At 43.1% G+C, this 20,450-nt stretch overlaps 1 protein-coding gene across 6 annotated transcripts in view; it reads left to right on the forward strand.

Moving 5' to 3' along the window:
* Meis2 (Meis homeobox 2) overlaps nt 1-20,450 on the forward strand; it is a 207,583-nt gene that overhangs the window by 137,162 nt on the left and 49,971 nt on the right. For all 6 annotated transcript variants that reach the window (XM_085696490.2, XM_085696494.2, XM_085696495.2 and 3 more), the window contains exon 9: nt 9,545-9,621. In XM_085696490.2, coding sequence (XP_085552616.1) covers nt 9,545-9,621 — 77 coding nt within the window. The remainder of the gene's footprint in view (nt 1-9,544; nt 9,622-20,450) is intronic.

Consider the following 20,450-nt stretch of genomic DNA (forward strand, 5'->3'; position numbering starts at 1 on the left):
ACAAATGATCCATAAAATAAATAAGCACAAAATTCAATTTTTTGGAAAAGTGGTCTGGCTGTACAACAGTGTGGCCCCATAAAATATTAATTTGATCACGAGGTAGAAATGCGAAGTGATTGCTAAATGAGTCAAGGCCTTATTTGGGACTTTGGGTTCATTTAGTAAGATTGCCATTAGGCATGGAGGCAGTATAACATGCATGACCAAGCAGCTCATGGGAGCATCCTAACAAATGTTAAATAAAAATTATCTTTCTCTGGCCCTACAAATATATTTCCATTATGTTCAAAATAAAACTCTACTGAGCTTTAATTCTCTGTCAGTGGGACAATAATTATTTTTGCTGTGTTTAAAATTGAAATCTTCTTTGGAAACGACTTCTGCGATGTTTTCCTAATACACTTGGATTCTGTTTTGGAGTTTTGAGGTAAAGTGTGTGTCTGTAGTGCCTGACCATTGCATGGTCTCTCTTCCCTCCTACTAGAAAGCCTGTCTGTCTGTCTGAACTGTGAGAAGATGGTCCTACAACATACAGAGGTGTCCTCGAAAATACAGAGGTGTCCCCGTGATCCCAAGAGCCTTTTGTTTTCTCTCTTAGCTAATAGGACACCTTTTCATTTTGTACTTTTATGCTCAGCATGGACTCCACCCATGGAGATACATCTCTGGCTCTGGTTTGCCCTGGTTAGTTTGAACCTGCAATCTGCCTGCCTCAGTCTCCCAAGTACCTGGACTTATAGGCCATAGCCCAAGCTCCTCTTTCCCTCTTCTTTCTTTCTCTTCTTTTCCTTTTAGATGCCTCATGCTTGTTAGACAAATGCTCCGCTGTGGAGGGTTCATCCCCAGCCCCTCCCTTCTTTGTTCTTTTGTATTTTGTTCTCTCTCTCTCTCTCTCTCTCTCTCTCTCTCTGTGTGTGTGTGTGTGTGTGTGTGTGTTGCTATTGAAACAGGTTGTTTCTTTGTAACTTAGACCAGTCTTAAACTTGAAACCTTCTGCCTTCTTCTATCCTACAGAAAGTATAGGCATCGGCCACCAAATTTAGCTCTTTGTTCTTTGGCCTTTCCACGGTGACTCCAAGTCAACCAATTATTAATATTTTAGGACCTAACCATTGTTAAAATCTCTTAAACATTTCCTCAATTTTAGAGGGCATAGTAGTTCTAGTTTAATCTATTTACTTCCATAGAAACTCAAATGAAAATGAGTCTTCCATAAATAGCCACATCTTCTTTCTCTCAAATATATATCTGGCATAAAAAAATTTTAGGAACTACTCATTTGAATTTGAAGCTTGCGTTTCCATGACACCAAACATCTGGATGAAGATGGGGAAACTCAGATGTTTTCAAATACCCAAATACTGTGTTGCTAAAACAGTTAAATGACTATCTGAACCTTTCCATATTTATCTGGGGATTTATCCACTGTCTGTGAGTAAATACAGCGAAGGCAGATCTTTCAGTCAAAAAACTCTCAAGTTCAGGATTGCATTGGCTCACAAGTATGTATCGAAGACTTACTGTACAGAAAGCCCTGTGCTAAGTACTACAAAGTTCAAGGTTAGATAAGACCTGAACGCGGCTCTCAGATAGTTTTTCAGGCTAGCGAGGGATGTTCCTCACGTGCACATATTTACACAAAGATGAGTAGAGGACACTCAGAAGAGGGACGAGGAGGAAGTTGGGAAGAAAAATAATCACTTCCAGCTCTGAGGGTTCCCCCACTGGTTGTTTGGAAGGTTGGGGGTGATAGAACCCTGGAAACGATGGATATGTAAGAATCACATAAATGTGAAATTCACTTTCCCTCTGGAATTCAAGACAAATAACCCTGAATTACTCTGATGACTGCAGTGGGTTCTGTCGTTTGGTACTACCACTTTCCCTAGTTACTATGTGGTCTGCAGTTAAGTATTTCTCAGGTATTCTGGCTAGCAAAATTCTAGTCATGCCCCACATGACACAGGCTGATGCTTGCTGTGGTCACTATATGGAAACAGCATCACTATTCTACCTTGCATTTTCCTCTTCCAGTTTAGATAAGACATCGTCACAATTCCAGATTCACTACACTTCCAAAGTTCTGTCTTTCTGATTTTGTTTTAATCAGCTGGAATCACAACTGGACAAATGGTTTAAAATCCTGAGCTGCCTCAGGATTTTTTTCCTTTTTTGCCTGTCTGTTTTCTGCTGTGCTTGACAAAGCAGAGTGATGGACCTCATTCCTCTCCTGGTCCTTTCCCTTCTTCCTTTCCCTTCTCCTGCCTCTTCATCCTGTTCTCCCAAACAAATACAAAATAAAACAAATGTTCACTTTTAGCCACTGGGGGAAAAGGGGAACAAACTAAGAAATCGCCTGAATTGGGTTGTGAGTGTTAGTTATGACCAACTTGGTCCAAGCAACTGAAAGTGAGGGCAGGTTTGTTTTAGGTAAATTTATATCCAGGTATAGAAAGGATACTAGAAATCTGTTGTCTACAGGAGCATTCTTAACAGTCAGGTTCCTTCTTCCCATTTGATGGTAGCAAAATTCATTCCTACACCAAGCACACATCCTACAATGTAGGAGCCACAGTGAATGAAGGGCCATTTGCCCGCCCCATGATAAAATTTCTTAATCTAACTTGGATGTCTTCCATGCAGATAGCATAGTTAACCATGCTGATTGACTAAACCTAGGTCACTTTATCATAGCTTAGCATATTCCCAAGGTAAAAATCAAGGGACTATTCCCAAAGGAAATGGGGATATACACATCAGTGGAAAATGTGAACGCCAGAATGGATAAGTCTTCCATTAAATGTCAGGATGATACCAGAAGGCAGCATCTAATGGTGTGGAAACAGCAGAAACAATACTAAGCCATATATTATGAAGAAGAAAGGCTGGGCTCTTTTACTGGGATTCCAGCTTGTAAGCAGAAAGGAAGCCAACAATAATTAACCAGACGACTAGATCTTGGCAGAGTGCAGGAGGCAAGGGGATTGCCATGGGTTCAAGGCCAGCATACGCTACAAAAGTGATTTCTGTTTAGCCTAGCAACCTGAGATAGGCTACAGAGTAAGATGGTCTAAAAAAAAAATCAAAATGGAGGAAGGAAAGGAGAAAGGGGGGAATGAGAGAGGGAAAAAGAAAGGAATAAAGAAGGGAGGAAAGAAAAGGGAAGGAAGGGAAAGAGGAAGAGAGGGGAGAAAGGAGGAAGGAAGGGAAGAAGGAAAGAAGGAAGAGAGGGAGGAAGGAAGGAAGGAAGGAAGGAAGGAAGGAAAGAAGGAAGGAAGGAAGGAAGGAGGGCTGCTCCGACTGCTGCGTACCGAAAGGAGCAATAGGCTTTATTGATTTTCTGGGGTGGGCTGAACTTCTGTAATTGCCAATTAGTCATGGCACAGTTTCAAAGATGTTCTTCCCGTGTATAAACACGCTGGCCTTGTACTTGGTGGACTAAAGGGCAGTCAGCCTCGCTTAGGAACTGCTGAGTTCTTCTGGTGCCGTCACCTTGGGTAAATGTCCTAGCCTTGTGGTTTAGTCCAGGTCTTATGACAAGGCCCTGAACTTCAAGTGCTCGTTTGCCAAGAAAGCCCCAGGCAGGATGGAAGAAATGCATGCCAGTTCCAATGAGCAATAGGTGAAGTTAGCCCTGCATTAAACAGGTCTCGAATGATCGGCGTGTCTACAGCCAAAGCTTGGTGGAGTCTGATCCATAGGCTGACGCAGCGAAGATGACAGACTGGACATACAGACAGAGATGCCAAGCCTTGTATCCCACTTAGTCACCTATCGGGTATCTGTGCACTCCGGTGAAGAATCGGTATTTGACAAAAACAGTCTTCAAATTTCCACGAAATAGGTTATGCAACTGTTATCCTAGCTGTTTGTGTGAGGTGTCATCAGCAGCAAGCTAGTGAGATGCTAAGAATGGATCCTCAGCCCTGTGATCTCCAAAAGTAGTGATTTTTTTTAAAGTCAAATAAGAACAAATGTCGTGATTTTGCTCTGTCAGTTTGCCTTATATCAGAGTTGATTTTGGGAAGTAGGAGGGAAGAGAATGAGAACTAACTGTCAAAAATGGTGTTGTTATGCCTCGTTGGGTGCTTGCTATCTCAGGTCCAGCTCCCCGTACCCCTTTGTCTTAGCACCAAGACTTATATCTCAGGCCCAGTGACATGGAATAAGAAAGAACTACTGACAAAACTTAAGAGAGAACCAATGGCCGGGCTTGCCATTCTTGCTGCAAATACATAGAGGCACTGAGAGAGCGGCCAGGTGTGTGTGGGGGGGTGGGGGTGCATGATTTTAATGCCAGCACTAGGAACTGGGGGAGGGGGCGGAAGCAGGCAGATTTCTTGAGGCCAGCCTGGTCTACAAAACAAAAGTTCCAAGTCAGTCAAAGTTACATAGTAGGACCCTGCTTCTAAAAATAAAAAGCAATGAGAGAGTAAAAGAGAAACAAAAAACATAAATCTTCCTTGTTAGGGAGTTATACCAAGAGATGATGTGAATAGGCAGGGCTAAAAGGGTTTGAAATTCTAAGTATCTAGTAAATTTCTTTGGAAATTTAGTGGGGGAAAATATTACCTTGAGAAACAAAGACAGGGAAGGGGTGCTTTAAAGTGTGGTTTGTGTTATTGTTTCCCGTTTCTTTTTAAAAGCTGATGAGAAGTGTGTTCTATTCATGGTATAGGAGTTGTTGTCCACATAAGAAAAAGTTGATAAAATGAATGACAATTGATTCAACTCGAACTTTCATTCATAGATGAATTTATTTACGCAAGGGCTAAGACCTTTTTACCCAGGGAGTGTGGTCCAAGATCGCTAAAGGATGTCTTCCCAAAGCCGGTTCTTTGTTCACATTGGGAAAATGACTTTCAGGGTTCAAATGTAACTAACATAAAAAGCAAACAAGATCACATTGGTGTGAAGATGGCTCAGAGGCAGACAGCACAGACAATTCTTTCAGAGGACCCGAGTTTGGTCTCCAGCATCCACATTCAGCAACTCACAACTCCCTGTAACTCCAGATCTAAAGAGAATCCAATGCCTCTGACCTCCAAGAGCAAGAGCAACTGAACTCACATGTACAGACAGACAGTCCCTGGCGTGCACACACACATACAATACACACACACACAATTCAAGATAAAATCTTAAAGAAGGAACAGACATGCGTTTGATTTAAAAGAAAAATAACAAAGTAACCTGGGTTAAATCTGCCAAGTGAGTATGGTAGGGTGAAGGGGGAAGTCATTGTCCCCATGGTAACAGGAATTCATCCCAACTAACATCCTTCCCAATAAGCAACTTAACCATTTTTCTATTGCTTTACACAAGTAATTTGACAAATTATGTAGCCTTTGCATGGAACTCCCTATGTAGCCCAGGCTGGCCTCAAGCTCACAGAGAACCACCTGCATGTGCCTCCTTTAAAGAAATGAATCACCACACTCCCACCCCACCCCAACCACCCCGCTCTCTCCCACTGCTGGCTTAGAAAAAACAATCACATTTCATTCCACTTTTATCCAGTTGATAGATGTGTAGGTGACTTACAGTGTTTTAATCTTGCAAAAAACAAAACAAAACAAAACAAACAAACAAAAAAAAAACAGCTCCCTTTTCCTCACTGTGCGCTTCTAGTTTGTGGGGCGATTTGAAACATCATTTAAAATTTTACAATATCAGCATACATTTTTGCACTACAGAATGGAATTCATGATCAACCAGTGCTAGTTTGGACATTGGTGGAGAGGGTCTACATTATTAAGTGCTTTTTTTACCCAAATGCCCCAGGGCTGTCATGGAAGGATGTAGCTCCTCCAGGTCCATGCACTTGACCTATCGAGTACCATGTACTTGGTCTACTCTAAGAAGAAGGAGAGGAGGCCTGTTGTGGCTTGAATAAAGACATCTTGCTTTCATGTGGGTTTTAAACACAGGACAAAATTAAAGAACATTTTCTATTTTGTTGAATCACGAGCTATGCATGCCCTTTTCACTTTCCCAACCTTTGCTAGCTGATATTCCAAGTAAGAGGACCTTAAAGGACGTGTTTTTGTTCACCAGTGGCCTTGGGATCCTTTTGAGATGTGGAAATCCTTAACCTTTAGTGCTTTACTGTGAAGGGGCTCATCATCATTGCTCTTGTGTGACACTGTGTGCTCTTAGGAGGAAGCTGAGGTGACTCTGGGCCAGAGGACCCCAGAGAGTTGGCCCCCAACAGTGAACAGTCAAAACTATAGCCTTAGACCAAGAACATGGAGATTGACTACAAATTATTGCTTGTGGTCCACTTCCAGTTTCCAAGTGCAAACATACCAAAGTTTATTTTAAATTTCAGCCGGTCAGACATTTAGCAATATACATCAAAGAAGGAGCCAAGGCTTCCCCTGTTTATTATTTCAGCATGATGTCTGTCCCAATAAAGCATGCACACGATAGATCAGGGAGGAGAGAAGTCCTTTAGTTCCGTGGTTTGCCCTTAAATCTGAACATATACGTGTAAATTAATCCGAAACACATTGTCACGTTCCAATCCCTCTGAAAGCTGATTGTTCTCAATCACTCTTTTAATTTTAGAAATCCAGTGGCTGACTGCCAGGGCACTCACAGATCAGCAGTCCACCCCATGTATAAAAAGGGCATGGATCCATGGATCTGCAGTGCTCAAAACCCACAGGGTGGCACTCAAAGAACTTAAAACTTATTCTACTCTTCCCTATTAATTAAAAAAAAAGCCATCTGTGCAAGGTGAATTTTGGTAAGGTACCAATGTTTTTAATGATTCTGGATGGAATTTGAAACTGCTTATGAAATAGAGAAAGTATAATAAGGGATTCCCAAGATAAAATACACTGTTTGTAAAAATTTTCTAATCATTTGACTACATTTCTAATAAGCCACTAGAAAGCATTCTTGTTATTCAATCAGAATTTACAATCAAACTTGAAGGAATTGACTCTGCAGTAATCTAAACTCTCTCTCTCTCTCTCTCTCTCTCTCTCTCTCACACACACACACACACACACACACACACACACTTCACGCTTGTCAGAACTTTTCTGGACAAATGAAGAAAGCAACACACACACACGGCACATGGTGGGGAAGAGAGAGCAAGAGAGAGAGATTGAATAAAGAAGCAGCACCCCAAGGCACATTATGTTTCCAGCCCCCTTCTATACATTTGGGGGAATGCATCTTTATTTTCATTTTGATTCTGGCTGTTTGCACGATTTCTCCCCCTGGGCTGACAACCTATAAACCTAGACTTTCAAATTTCAGAAACTCAAAAGGGGACCACCGCCTTGAATTTGGGCAGGAAATACCTCGACAAAGAAGATTTTTCAAAAATTGTCATTTGCTCCCCAACCAGTTTTTTCAGTCAATTAAAATGTGTACTCTAGGTCTCCTCCGGCTTGAAGGCACCTCCGCGCCTCTGATGAACAATCCCTGTTTGTGAGCCATTCATTTTCTCCATTACCAAATGGAGAATAGAGGACAATTGCATTGTTTGGACGAATCGGAGTGTTAGGAGGAGTATTTGTCACGGAGGCAGAGTGCAGTACCTGACAGGCAGCGATTGATGGCCAGGAATGAGTGTGAGTGGCCGAAGCAGCCTCATAGGATGCAAATTACTGACTGTGGATTCCAATTTACCCTGTTCATTTTTCTTGCCTGTGCTGAAGACCATTAGTGGTTTTTGAAGCAGTGAAGGGGTCATTACTAATGTGGGGAGGCTCGAGCAGGAGGGGGAAGGAGGGGCAAAGCCTTCTGTAATTACACAGCTTTAAGGAACAGGCTGCAGGCCCTAGCCAAAAAAGTGTCAACACCTCGCAATCAGAAAAATTTATTTTCATTTTATGCTTAACCCATATTAACTCAACATTATCATCTTTCTTTGTTAACATTTGCAGAATATTAAAAGCCTGGCTTCTATATTAATACAGATCTAGTTAACCCTTTGGCTATGCAGGGGATTTTGTTGAACCTGGTGGCTTGTGGGTTCTTGGATAAACAACCGTGCACGTCTTGGAGAATGCAAGCTATTGTAGAAGGTGGAATACCTGGGAACTGAATTCTTAGCTGACTGAAAGGCATCCTGCCCCTCCAATGCTGGGATGATTAGAACACTCGAAAGCCTTGTTTAGATTACTCAGTTGTGTGTCGGGGGGGGGGGGGGGGAGAGAACAGTGTGCCCATAAGGGCAGAGGCCCCAGATACCCGTGAGCTGGAATACGGTCAGCTGTGAAATGCCCAACTTGGGTTCTGGGAACTGAACTCGGGTCCTCTGCAAAAGAAGTAGGAGGCTCCTTAGTGCTGAACCGCCTTCCCAGGCCCTTAATGACACTTCAGTGATATGGGTGAGATCACAACTCAAGGCTTTCTGGCCTATGAAGAACCGTGACGTGGGGACAAAAGTTTACCTTCGTGTTTAAGAAAGCCAGTGGATTCTGAACAGGACCTTATGTAACGACGTGCCCTCCAGCGCAGAAGCTTCTTGAAGGAAATGTGTGACTGTAAAATAACAATCCTGGGTTTCAAGATGAGAGAGAAAAATGGAGAGGAGGATAATGGGAGGGCTGGTTATTGTCAGCGTGAGTGGACGGTGGAGGAATGGAAGAATTCCAAACCGAAATCTACTGCTTTGTTCTCTTGTTGCTGGACTTGACGTTAACATGGAAAAATTCCATAGGGGGGCTGGAGAGATGGCTCAGTGGTTAAGAGCACTGACTGCTCTTCCAGAGGACCCGGGTTCAATTCCCAGCACCCACATGGCAGCTCACAACTGTCTGAAAATCCAGTTCCAGGGGACCTGACACCTTCACACCAATGCAAATAAAATAAAAGATAAATAAATCATAAAATTAAAAAAATAATTCCACAGGAAGCATGGCATATAACTGACTCCTTCTTCCCTGAGCTGTGAAATTTGTGCCTAGGGTGAGGGACATGTAGCCTAGGCAGGTCATGTATGTGACCTTGATAGCCCAGAGAACTAAGCAGTAAAAACTAAAGAATCCCAACCCATCCCCACAAAGGACTCTGCATCTAATCATTTGCCTTGGCTTTTCAATATAATTGTGATTACATATTGGCTCATGGTCCAAATGTAGCTAGCCTCATATCAACTAAGAAATAACAGTTATGTAGATCAGTCTCTCAAGATGGCATAGAATTTGAATTCCATGTAACCCGCTAGCGAGTGAAGGAAATGGATCTGCAATCCCCTACACACGACAGACAGGCATAGAAACACCCAGAATTTGGATGCTATTCCAACATACCTTCCACCTCGAAGGATCAAAGTCACTCTGTGTGACTGAGGTACCTGGATTTTCATGGCTGGTCCTCTGGAGTGTGGCAGGAAGTTGGGGTTGTCCCCAACTGCCTCCAGTCCACACTTGTCAGCAAGTTCAATATATTTTTCCATGTGGCGAGGAGAATCAAGCCGTAGAATAAAAAATGCACCAGGGGTGGTTTCTTGCTGAGAAGTGTGTGCCTCTTTCCCAACTTCTGATGCATCTTAAAACATTTGTCTTTTCAACAGCACCCGTACCCTTCCGAAGAGCAGAAGAAACAGTTAGCGCAAGACACAGGACTGACAATTCTCCAAGTTAACAACTGGTGAGTGACCCCAAGATCTTCCTCCCTTGACTAAAGCGGGATTTCGAGATAATTGGGGTTTTTTTTGTTTTTGTTTTTGTTTTGTTTTGTTGTTCCTGGAACAAAGGAAATCAAAGGTAATGTCTGCATTTCTTTCTTGAGGTATGAAGTACATGTCCAGGGTGAAGGACAGGAAGCCTAGACAAGTAGGGTTTGTAGGATTTCTTCTTCTTTCCCACTCTTTCTTTTCTTTTTCTTCTCCTCTACACTCACTTTTCTCACCTCTGACGTTTTCAAATTCTCCAGCTGAATCACAAAGTCTGCCTGGCTGGGTCCTGTTCGATATTGCTGTCTGTGTGTTTTTTGCACAATGCTCACACACAGTCACTTCCTCTGGGAAGATTCCTTTTGTCTGGACTCTGAGGAACAATGTAGATGCAGGGGTATGGGATTTGGGGGCTTGTTTTGTTTTGTCTTGTATCTGCTCTTAGGTATTTGTTTACCCTAGTTTTTCTTTAATGGAAGAAAAGGTTTGTTTGTTTTTTTTTTCATTTTTAGCTTGTGATTTAAATTACTTGCATGGTGGTATATGGGCCAGCCAGTCTTTGTACATGGCTTAGAGAGTAACCGCAGAAAGAGGAGGGGTATGGGGATTAAATAAAATGATCACAGTGGCCAAGAAATGATATAGGAATTACTTATCAAAATACTGGTCCAGGTTTTATCAGCGGCTTAATTTTGTTCTGTACATTCTTGGGGTGATGTTCAGATTAATTGAACTGACAGTTCTCTTTCAAAATTCAGGGGAAGTATTTGCACGGATTTCAGGCCTTATACAAACTTAATTACATGGAACTCCACTTTATCATTCTAATTCCATGTAGCAGAGGTTGTATTTACAAATGAGAAGTCTCTGGCTTTATTCACAGCTTTCCTTAATATATTTATCAAAGCAGGTTCATTTACAAAGTGCTCTATCTGTGGGATACAGGCAGGCAGACATTAACAAAGCTTTTAGGTTTATCAGGCTCCCCGCCTGATGAGCTACCCGAGGGTCAATTGATTTTGTGGTTCTGTGATTCATTTTTTTCTCATTTTTCTAGGATCACAATGAGAGACATGCTTGGAGAATTAGCCAGTTTGTCTGCCTTATCTGTCAGGCAATTTTTTTTTTCCCAGGGAAGTCAAGCTACTTAAATTGGCCACAGGAACTGCCGTTATCTGACTTTAATGCACCCTATAGTGTGGATAGCATTTCAATTACACCAGTAACCAAAGCTTAGCTGCAGCCCCTTTCATGCCTAGTGTTGTACGGAAAGTGATGTGCCTACCTACAGAAGCAGAAAATTGAGTTGCCTTGCTTCTGTCAGGGTGATTAATGCAGAAATAAACTGCTAACCTGAAAAGGGAGGCAGAAAGAAAGGATAGACAATACAGACTGGAATTCTCTTTAATTTTCTCCTAAAGATTGGAGCTATGTACATTTAAAGATACCCTTTCAAGCGAAATCTTGGAATAAAGGCTATAATCTCCAGAGCAAGATGTGTCTGGACTGGCGGTGATAGGGGCCTCCTGATGTAAATATCTAATACGTGTAAACATACACATTCTCATTCACGTTTCCAGCACAAGCAATCAGTGGTCTGAAACAATAGACTAACTACATTCTGGCTTAAGTTTAGGAGACTTGGTCCCGTTTATTGTTTTATATGCACCGACCTCCAGTGTAAGCTACACAAATTCAGTGGTGCCTGGTACAATTAACATCCCCTTAGAAAACTGTTTTTGGTTTTTTTTGTTGTTGTTGTTGTTTTTTATTTTTTTATTTTTTTGTAAATTTGGGCACATTCAGGGAAGTTGTGATGGGGATATTTGAAAGAAATAGGATGCTTCTATGTTGATATTTGGCATTGCCATTTGACCTTTCTTTGAAAACACTGTCACACATCATGCGTCCCCGGCATTTTTTTTGATGTAGTCACTGCCCTTGAAGAGAAAAGGCATCTCAGCCCTCAGTCCAAAGACCAGCTCTCCCTCACAGACACCTGGCTGGAGCCTGGAAGAAAGATGCCTTCCTTTCTGAATTCCACGGAGCCCCAAGGCATGTGCAGGAGTTCAGTTGGTGTGATAGTTTGGGTTTCTTGTTTCTCTTGTCATTTGGGCCGCATTTGCCGAGGGTGAGGAACGGCAGTCTGTCAATGCGGTGCACTTGCCTTAATACGGGATAAATGTTGACGCCTCCGTCTCTACAAAATAATTCCGCCTTTCTCGTTTTCACACTTCCTTCTGAAAAATTCTGTAATCCTGCCCTCGGGTCGAATTCTTAGCTAATAGCTACCATAACTTTGATAATAAGGTGTGACTCCCAAGGATGGCTTCACAGGCACCCTGAAGCACTGCCAAGGGTGTGAGGCAGTGGCCCCCACCTGGGGATTTCAGAGAGATCTGAAAAGGAATGGTCCCCACCTTGGTACGTTTTGAACTTGTCCCACGCCTTGACAAAGTCACCTTGGAAACGGCTCTGTCTCTCCTCTTCCAGGAGGCTTCAGAGTCAGGCCTCAGGTGCGGGACAGTGATGAGAAGAGTAGACTAGAGATGAGTTTTCTAGGCCCAGAGACCTGCCACTCTCAGGCAAAGAGGGTCGAAAGTAGTTCCTGGGGTTGGAGAGATGGCTCGGCGATTCAGATCACTTGCCGCTCTTCCAGACGACCCGAGTTTGATTCTCGGCACCCAAGTTAGATGGCTCACAACCGCCTGTATCTCTAGCTTTAGGAGATCTGACTCCCTCTCCCAGTCTCTGTGGGAATATCCTTAACACACACACACACACACACACACACACAGGGACACATGTAAATATACACATACATGTAAATAAAAGATAAATTTTAAAAAGACTGACAAACAAATAGCTTATGAAGTTTCAACACCCACCATCAGCCGGTTGCGGCCAAGTGGCCGAGTCTTGCATGCCACTCTCGGCAGTGAGTTAGAGTGGCCAGGGAAACCTGCCGCTCTGTTCTGCTCCTCGGCTTTAGAGCAGAAAGGCCAAGAGGCTTAAGTAGTACTGTAAAATAATGCCCACCGTAACAAGCAACAGAACGGGGCCACCTGCACCTCATGAGAGCGGCGAGCAGTAAAAACGGGCCAGTTAAGAGCCATCAGTAATTGGGAACTAAGAACAAGCAAGCAAAATGGATGTTTAGGAGACAATTGAGAGAACTGAAGATGTGTTAGATCTCTGCAGCCTGTGTTGGAAATGACCCCAGACGCCTTTCCTCACGTATTTATAGTAGGGGGTGTGTGAAACATGATAACACAACCAAACCAAAGCATGACGTCCAGAAGGGCCAGCGCTTATGACACGGATGTCATTTTCTTACACTTATCTCTCAGAAGTCCATGGATAATAAACCATTCAGCTTCATTATAGATTGACATTATAGATGAGGTAGTGAGTCATGGTGTCACACACCTGTAACCTAGGACTTGAGAGGCTGAGGTAGGAGGAATACATTGAATTCAATACTAGCCTCAGCTATGGAGTGAATTCCAGGTCATGTAGACTACAGAGTTTTAAGCCTTGTCTCAAAAAGCCAAAAGCAAAGCCAGACATGGTAGAGCATGCCTTTAATGATTAAGAATACTTAATGACAAAAACAGAGAGAAAAAAAATATCCTGCAAAATGACATAAATAAAATTTTCATCAAATAGCTTGTAAGCTAAAATGGAGATTTCTTCCAAAAGGAAACGTACATATTTAAGGGAAACTTTTTTAAATGCAGACAGCTTCCTATGACACAGCTTCTCTGTTTAAACAAAGGTAGACTTTTGTGATTTTTGTATGACCATTTTTGTAGGGTTTTTGTTGTTGTTGTTCTTGTTTTGTGTTTTGTTTTGCCAGGAGGGAAAGATGAGGGAGCCTTAGGAGGTACGAGCTTACAAATGGCTGCCAAAGCTCAGAGGGGAGAGGGGAAATTTGGGGTTATCGACACTGGCGTTTCTCAGGAGGCATGCTCACACTGATAAAAAAAACTTAAAAAAAATTTTCTAAGCAGAAATTTGTCACTTTAGTCATACTTTGAGTTGCATTTGTGTGTCTTTGACAATGATATCCACTGAAATATAACAGTGTCACGTGGACAAAACCCCAGCTAGGGACAGGGAGATGGGGGCTCGGTAGGACAAGCGAAAGGGCCCAAGTTCCAGCCGCAGAGCCCACACAAGGCTGGCCAGTTTCCAGTGAGATGGGAGACACAGACAAGAGAATCCAGAGGCTCGGGGCTAGCTTAGCTCACACAGGAGACAAGGAAGGAAAAAAAAAAAAACCTTGTCTCAGACAAGGTGGAAATTGAGGGCCAACTTCCAAGGTTGTTCTCCGAGTCCACATGTCTGCTGTGGTACATGCATATAGCACTAACATACACAGAGCATTCATGCACACACACACACGCATACATCCCACGCACACAGAGAAAGGAAATGTAAAGCTCTTGCAGCTAAATCACAACATCACACCTGTTCCCAGGCAACATATATCAGAATTATACTGCAGTTATCTCTACCTAGAATCCTCACAATAGATGAGTTTTGTTATTGCTATTTCTTTTGAGACAGGTTCTTGCTTGCCCAGACTTCTCTATGTTGTCCAGGTTGGCCTTGAACTCACAATCTTCACCTATCCACCTGAGTTTTGGGATTAGAGGCGCCTACAACGACATTTGCTCTTGGGTTTATTATTGTTCCTTTGGGACAGGGTCTCTCACAGTGTAGCCTTGGCTTATCTGGAACTTGTTTTATCAACCAGGCTGGCCTTGAACTCACAAAGATAGGCTCGCCTCTGATTCCAGAGTTCTGGATTTAAAGGCATGAGTCACTGTGCCTGGCTCCAGATTAATTTTTAAAAGAAGAAATATACTGTACTCTTAAAAATGCATGTGATTACAGCAATTATTACCAACGACAAAATGACATACAAAGTCCACAGGGATGAGCCGTTGCCTGAATGCAGGCAAACTAGGATTTACTTCTTCCTGTGGGCTCCAGGCCCCCAAATAAAAATGCACAAAACTTAACGAAGGAACTTTTCAGATGAAGGTGGTCCAGAGAATTCCCTTGTACAACAGATAAAATGCCTTGGACAACCTCTCAAACTAAAATTAACTACTAATCCCCCATGTCCAGCTTGCCTATCTTCCTATCACGGGGGTCCACAATCATATTAGCTGTAACATTCATGAATGATCGACACCCCGGTAGAGGACAGAAGTTTAACTTCTGCTTCAGTTTGGCTCCTGGCAAATTTCCTAGCTGGTCCAGCAGTTTGTTTCATCAGAACTTTTGAGAGTCTCTTGGGCATCAGTGTACCTTCCAAGTAGTCCTCCTTCCTTTCAGCTTTAGGAAGGCACAGAGCCTTCGCAGACACCAGCACACAGGACTTAGCAAGGTTGGCATAAAGGACACTGTGGGGGAAGAGTGACGTAGCCTGTGAGCACTCTGAGAATCAAAGGTCCCGCGGTTGGGACTCTAAGATCCCGATTGACAGCAGCAAGGTGGTTGCCTGATGAAAGCAATAATATTCCCTAGGAACCCACCACCCCAGACAAATGCAAGAGTAGAGGCCATTGTCCCAGATTCACCCGGATGCTTCCCCTTGAAGAACCGCCATCACAGTCTAGGTGGACTTGAGGAAAAACAGTCGCTTGCAGGCCTATGTCAGTGGATTTCCGAGTCCAATTTCTGCCTCCTAATTAGTAGGAGGCAGAGTAAGTGATGAAAAGGCCATCCCTCTTTACAGCAAAGAAAAGTCATTTTCCAGGGTGTGTGTGTGTGTGTGTGTGTGTGTGTGTGTGTGTGTGTGTGTGTTGTTGTCCTACCGCCGAGAGAGCAGACACCGGGAAATGTGTTGCAATATTAGGACATCGAGAGGAAGCTGGGAATTGAGGGAAATAATTTTGCAGTAAACATATGGAATAATTGGCCAGTGGTGCAGGAAATGTAAATGAGGAACAGAGACAGCTGGACACTTTTATCTCAAGAGAGAAAGGATTGAAGGATTGAGTGGTAAACCTGGGAGGTGGAGTTGAGAAAACCCTACAAGGAGCAAAGCCTGCCGGACTAGACAGCCTCTCCCCGCTCAGCAGTGCCCACCACGGCCGTTTGTTAAATGCATAGCTGCCGTCTGTGGTGATTATTCCCGAGTAACATCTATGTTTCAGGATAAAAATCCATTTGAATCTCAAGTCAGATTTGCCAGGTGCTAGATTCATTGTCAGCATTTAATGTGCTGAGACTGCCAATGCTGAGGAATGAATACATAAAAAAAGGGGGGGGGGGGAAGCATGCTTTCAAACTCCAGTGTGGAGAGTTGGAGGTAAGAGTTTTGTCTCTCTGGGTTCTCTGTCTCAGAAACACTCAGTCCCTGGAAGGGAGGTGGAGAGGCCAAGGGAACCCGATGTTTCCAATTTGTCCCATGCAGTCTTCTGCTCACCCAAAGGGGGTTCCTCCTAGCAGGTACTCCCTAGGCTGTGGGAGCAATAGGAATTCCCTTTTCTGTCCATCTTCCCAGGACACTAAACATTCCATCCAAGGCTCTTATTATTATTTCTTGGAGACCCACGATTATTTCTGAGAAGGAAGGAGTGAAGTAGATGAGAAGTTAGAAGATAGGAAAAGAAAACAGCAAGACTGCTGTTTAACCAGGAACTGCCCTGACAGTGAGGTGGGTTTCCTTTGGCTCTGTCTGGTCTGCAGGACATTTAACAGGGGTTCACCTAGGAGTCTATACATGGCCTACCAATTCTGACCAAGATGGCAAGGTGGCCAGACCACATTTCCCATTTCTTGGTGTGAAATTCTCACAAAAATGTGAACCCTGAGGCTCCTTCATGGATGGGGGCAGCCAGGCCTCCCATCTACTGCTCTGTCAGATCAGTGATTCTAGACGGTTCCCATCCTGTAGGGATGGAAGTACCATTTCCAGAAATTTCGATTCAGACCAAATGTAGGCCAGCAGCTCAGACTCAGCAAGGGCCTTTTAGAAGTGGTAAACAAAAGGGGCAGAGAGGAGATAAAGGAGGTGCCAGTGAGGGGATGCGAAGGGGAGGTCTGAGGCAGCCTTTACATACCATTACACCCTCTCCTTTCTGCTTCTCCCTTTTTTTTGTATAAAGAAAGAATGAAATATGGTTTTCATAGCAAGCTGGCGGCATTATCTCAGGATGCATATTTCTCTGCTGCGTTAGGATGCCAATAAAGAGGAGAAAAAAAAGTTGCTCGTTTAAAGGAATGTACAGTGCTGGATAGAAAACACCACACAACAAAAAGAGAATGCAACAAATTTTTGAAACAATTCCAAAAGGGTAAAAAAAAAAAAAAGTTCCTTAAAGAAATGTTTAAATAAGAAAACTTTGAGGGGAAAAGCCCTCATATTGAAAGTTACCGTTGTTGAAGTCTGTGCATTACAGAAGGGAAATTGGCCTAAAATGTGTTTGGTTCTTTTGTATTTCTTTGTTTTCCTTTTTCTTTTTCTTTTTTTTCTCTTTTTTTAAATTTTTTTTTCGGTTTTTAGAATTAGCCTCCTCTCTTTCACTGACAAAAACAATGAGCTCCAGACAGCTCCGCATTAGGCACAGGGCTCTACCTACCTCTGCACTTCATTACGCCAGGATTTGGAAGAGAGACAAAGTTTGCTCAAATACGTCCTTTATCCATCGCCACTGGCATCGTCCACATGGTTTCTCTAGGAATGCTGAAAGAAAAGCCTAGACCTCGGCCTGCTGCAGGATTTGAGGCTAGGATGCTAGTGACTTGAACATGTACTTCTTTTTAAGGAGGGGGAAGGAAATGAAGCAACATCATTGCAATATTACAAGTATCCCAAAACTATAGCGACTGACGGAGTAAGTACTTCTAGCTCCAGTTAGGCAAATTAAAGTAAAAGTTGTCTTGAAAACAAAACTTGGTTTTTTTTTTAAAGAAAAAAAAATCAAGAAATTAGGATTTTCAAGTTACTCTTATGTTATTTCTAGAATGGAGAAAGTAGAAAGCTCGCCTGCGCATTGCTTCTACCCACCCCAAGAGTAGAGGCTGTTAAGAAGACACAAAGTAGATCAGAATGTATCAGTACTATGTTGTCCCTACTTCTCTCAAGTTTCTTTTATGCGCTTATGAGTCTGATGGCTGCTGCAGCTGGGTTCTCGTTTTCAGTGTAGTTGGGTTTTTCCCCCTACTGTGGGGCTTTTTCCAATAAGATTTCCTGCAGTCCTGAGGACCTGAAAAAAATCCCTTCCAAAAATTCGCTCTCGCAGAAGCCATTTTTAAGCGGTCTTTAGGCTGTCTGCGCCCAGTGCACTCCACTCATTCATTCATGCATTCTCCCACTGGAGAGCAGCCTTGTAAAAATTACTTAATTGAGATTCTGCGCTGTTAATGAGTAAATGTAGGTCCTATTAGCCTCATGATCTTGAGGACTCGTTTTGTTGTTGCTACGGCTGTTTTCATTGTGTTAGATTTTTCAAGTATGAGAGTGAGCAGGGGTAGGTAGCACTTCCTTGTGCCCACCCGACTTCCACTACCCTACTCCTTTAGGACACTCAGAACTATTTATTCCTATCCTGTCAACAAGAAAACTCAGTTTATATCTGAAAAAAAAAATCCTTAGAGATTTGGGGAGAGGAGTAAAGGGAACCTTGGATTTCTTTTCAATATTGCTTTCCTCGAGCCCCTTTCCTGGTCATTGTTTTTCTTCTAATCAGAACACCCAGCGTTGTTTCCGGTCTGGTTTTTGTTTTTGTGGGTGAATCGGAGCCATCACTGCTGACTGGTCATTCCCTCGAGATTAGCCGACTCCCAGCTCTCCCACGAATTCACACACATTCTGCACTGAGGTTGAAACAGGCAAGGTTCTTTCTCTCTTTCCCCCGACAAGGTAAACACTGGAGATAGGGCATTTCCAGATACACTGTATCTTTTAGATAAATCCCAGCAGGCTGAGGTTTCAGGTTGCTTAATATGGACTTCCGGAGCTCCAAACTTCCCTCAAGCCTTTAGATGAACAACAAAAACTTCAGCAGAGCTAATTCAGAGTGCTTGGAACAGGGAATGAGTTCTCCAGATCTGAATTCAAACCTACCTCAAAGTCCACACAGTGAAAAATTCCCCAGGGGTCCTGACTTAATGTCTTCAACTCAGCACTTGAGGAAAACAACTAGGTCTTCCTTAACCAAGGGTGTTCTCTTCTACAAAATGGATAGGATGATGTCTTTTGGGCCACAGGTTGCATACTTCATGCCGTATGATACAGTTGACAATATCGACATGAAATGGGCATATATTTTGACATTGCATTTCTGGTTTCATCTCACCAAACTCTGAGACATGTGCTGGTTTTCAATAAGGACACATTATTTCTAAAGTGTAGACGAGTCTCTGGGTGGCGTGGACGCCACAGCATATAGAAGCCTACTTGTCCCTTTTTTCTAAGTTGTGGTCCCAACTCTCAGTGTTGTATGTGCTAACATAGCTGAAAGGCAGCATGGGGATTCGTGAGCAACTTTCCTCTTCTTAATACTGTGGGAAGAAGCTCAGTGGAATTTGGCCCCAGCTGCTTTATTTCCTGTGTTACCTGAGGCCAGGTGAGACAGGGCAAATTCCAAATACCTCTTTCCGCCAGGAGGCTAGTCCTGGACCTGTGTGATTCAGCGTGACTCGGCGCTGCACACGCAGGTCTCCTGTGAGCCCGAGTTGTTGTCGCACGTTCTGTGTCTGTGAGTTCGTGTTTGATGGCATAGCATGGGAAGGGGAAAAGGAGAAATCCTCACTGTAAAGGAACAGGCCAAGTTAGGGCTTAACTTTCCTCATAATTTTTTTTTTTATAATGCTATTACCAAAGCAACGTTAGGAAGCAGGAAGCAGGTGATGTGTAAAATAATTAGCACCGAAGGGAACATAATAGGTGACTTATTAAAATCCATACACGGATTATTGACCCCATCAGGTTCAGAGACCAGAGAGCACGTGACTCGGGTGTCATTTCTGAGGGGCTCGCCCCAGTGCACTTGGTCAGCTTAGTGCTTCTGACATTAAATAAGCTGTAGATATGATTGATTGAGTAGCCCTCTGACAGGAACGAGAAGTCAGAATCTCCTAGGCCTTGCTGAGCCAGGCCTCTGTTTTCATTACCTTCTCCGAGTATTACATTTAGTCAACCGCGTTATGTGTAGTTCTGGGAGAATCTCTCCTGCGCCCAGAAGTCATTGTTCAACTCATAATAAAATTATGCTATCAATTTGCCACAAGAGAAACACTGGAGTTCACTAAATTATTGCCATGTGTTTTGCACTAAAGACAAAGTGATACCAATTAAAAAAAAAACAAAAAAAAAACCACCCCTGGATTCTGTGTTTTAGCGGTGTGAGGGGAGGAGCGAGCCTAGCTCACGGGGGAGGTCATGTCTCCCTTTTCCATGCTACAAATTTCATTTTCCTTAATTAGAAAATGGCGCTTACAGGGAACGAGCAGGGGGTTTAAGTGAAGAAAGAATGAAACTTGAGCTGAGCCCTAAATAATACGTCAGAAAATGACAACTTGCCTCCCTCAAGACTATTTCATTTGAAAGATTTGCTGGGTTACATTAGGCTTGGATAGATTTTTCTGGAAATGGGGCCATAACCCTCAGACTGAAGAAAATGCCCCAGCTTCACAGTTCTACAGATAAGTCAAACCCTTACCTTGGTCCCATCACAATGACGAGGACATACGCCTTAGCGCTCACCTAGGGCACCAGTTTCAGGATGCTATCTCCCCTGAGATTGGAGCTTTAGTTATGGTATAAGAATATCATGCTTTT

This window comes from Myodes glareolus, chromosome 10, assembly GCF_982192425.1.
Source record: "Myodes glareolus chromosome 10, mMyoGla1.1, whole genome shotgun sequence".
NCBI classification, from domain to species: domain Eukaryota; kingdom Metazoa; phylum Chordata; class Mammalia; order Rodentia; family Cricetidae; genus Myodes; species Myodes glareolus.